The 2,340-nt window shown below is 40.0% G+C and overlaps 1 protein-coding gene across 1 annotated transcript; it reads left to right on the plus strand.

Moving 5' to 3' along the window:
* Positions 1 to 500: 500 nt before the first annotated feature.
* Positions 501 to 1,454, plus strand: LOC131408188 (olfactory receptor 8D4-like). Its single transcript, XM_058544731.1, has one exon. The coding sequence runs from the start codon at positions 516 to 518 to the stop codon at positions 1,452 to 1,454; it is 939 nt and encodes a 312-aa protein (XP_058400714.1). The 5' UTR covers positions 501 to 515.
* The last annotated feature ends 886 nt before the right edge of the window (positions 1,455 to 2,340 follow it).

The raw sequence follows: 2,340 nt of genomic DNA on the forward strand, positions 1-2,340 counted from the left end.
TTCGAAACTTTAACATGGAAATCATAATTGACCTTAAAAATAGATGCCTTCTCTGCAGGAAATCCTGGAGGCAGGCTCAGCCCTAGGCAATTGTGTCATTAGGAAAAGTATTTCATCAGCTCACCCTCTTCTTTATGCACATCTTCAACTGATTTGCTTTAGAAAACCTCATCCAAGGTCTTTAGCATTACACTTATATCTAACGCTGGAGTTAAAGGTTTTATAATTCGTTAAAAGAATTTGAGATGGGTGATGTGAAATTTTATGTAGGGTTGCTAGAATCTATAGGTAGATAGATGTTTATTCACTCTGTTTTATCTGAGTGCTGATTTCTCGGTGGGTCTGAGGCCCTGCGCATCAATGGAGGCACAGGTTTAGTGCCAAGGGGATAAGATAACTAGGTTCAGTGTTTTCATAGGTAGGGATACCTGGGCTTGGGGAGTTGGAGACAAGCTGGGATTCTGCCTGTCTAATCTGACTCTTTCCTCTCATCTCCACAGATTTCTCAGAGGAGAATGGGTAGAAGAAATGAATCCACAGTGACCGAGTTTCTTCTTTCAGGATTGACTGACCAACCAGAGCTTCAGCTGCCCCTTTTCTGCCTCTTCTTAGGGATTTATGTGGTTACCATGCTGGGAAACCTGGGCTTGATCTCCATAATTGGGTTGAGTTCTCAACTTCACACCCCCAAGTACTATTTCCTCAGTGGTTTGTCTTTTGTAGACTTCTGCTATTCTTCTGTCATTACTCCCAAAATGCTGGCGGGGTTTTTATGCAGAGATAAAGCTATCTCCTATTCTGGATGCATGAGTCAGTTGTTTTTCTTCTGTATTTTTGTCATTTCTGAGTGCTACATGTTGGCAGCAATGGCCTATGATCGCTATGTGGCCATCTGCAGCCCCCTGCTCTACAATGTCATCATGTCCCCTAGGGTCTGTTCTCTGTTGCTGGCTGCTGTCTTCTCAGTAGGCTTTACTGATGCTGTTATTCATGGAGGTTGTATCTTAAGGTTGACTTTCTATGGCTCAAACGTCATTAAACATTACTCCTGTGACATCATCCCTCTTATTGAACTCTCCTGTTCCAACACTTATATTGATGAGCTTTTGATTTTTGTCATTGGTGGATTTAACATGGTGGCCACCAGCCTGACAATCATCGTCTCCTATGCTTTTATCCTCTCCAGCATCCTCCCCATCCGTTCTAAAGAGTATAGGTCCAAAGCCTTCAGCACCTGCAGCTCCTACTTGACAGCTGTTCTTCTGTTTTATGGGTCTCTCATGTCCATGTATCTCAAACCTGCTTCCAGCAGTTCACTCACCCAGGAGAACGTGTCCTCAGTATTTTACAGCATCGTGATTCCCATGTTGAATCCCCTGATATATAGTCTGAGGAACAAGGAAGTGAAAAATGCACTCATGAAACTCTTAAGAAGAAAAACATTTTCACAATGAATATGCTCTTCTTTAAGATTTATTTATATGTTCACCATCATATGTAAGTATGCATGCGTTTATACCTTAACTCTTTGAATTTAATATGAAGTGAGGTGAAATTACACATATGTAATTCCAGATATATATGTACATAAATATTCAGATTACTAAATATATTTACGTGTAATAAGATTAATAAAATGTAAAACATCAACTATGAAAGTGAGAAGTAGCAAATATTTTATTTATTTATTTATTTTTGTGAGGGAGATCAGCCCTGAGCCAACATCCGTGCTAATCCTCCTCTTTTTGTTGAGGAAGACCAGCTCTGAGCTAACATCTACTGCCAATCCTCCTCCTTTTTTTCCCCCAAAGTCCCAGTAGATAGTTGTATGTCATAGTTGCACATCCTTCTAGTTGCTGTATGTGGGATGCGGCCTCAGCATGGGCAGAGGAGCGGTGCATCAGTGCGTGCCCGGGATCCGAACCCGGGCCACCAGTAGCGGAGCATGCACACTTAACCGTTAAGCCACGGGGCTGGCCCACAAATATTTTAAATTTAAAGTTTAGTAAGATTGTTGGGATTCAACATCAATTTTTACCTTTAGTTTCCTGAATCTAAGCAAAAAGAAAACAAAATCATGACCTACTCTATAATCAGAAAAAAAACCACCAAATTATTTGGTGAGACGAAGTCTTTCCTCTTATTTATCTCAATCAAAGAGAGATTTCTCTTATGGAAATTTCCATATAATATATTGTGCAGGGATATGGAAATCATGATAACTTTACAATAAATGTGAAAGAATTTTTCTATCGTTTCTTTTGAAGGGCTTACTAAAGGCCAATGTTGTATCATAGTGGAATTCAGTGAAGAAAATCCAGCAATGAGCTAAGCTAATAT

Source organism: Diceros bicornis, chromosome 7 (genome assembly GCF_020826845.1).
Source record: "Diceros bicornis minor isolate mBicDic1 chromosome 7, mDicBic1.mat.cur, whole genome shotgun sequence".
Classification (NCBI taxonomy): Eukaryota; Metazoa; Chordata; class Mammalia; order Perissodactyla; family Rhinocerotidae; genus Diceros; species Diceros bicornis.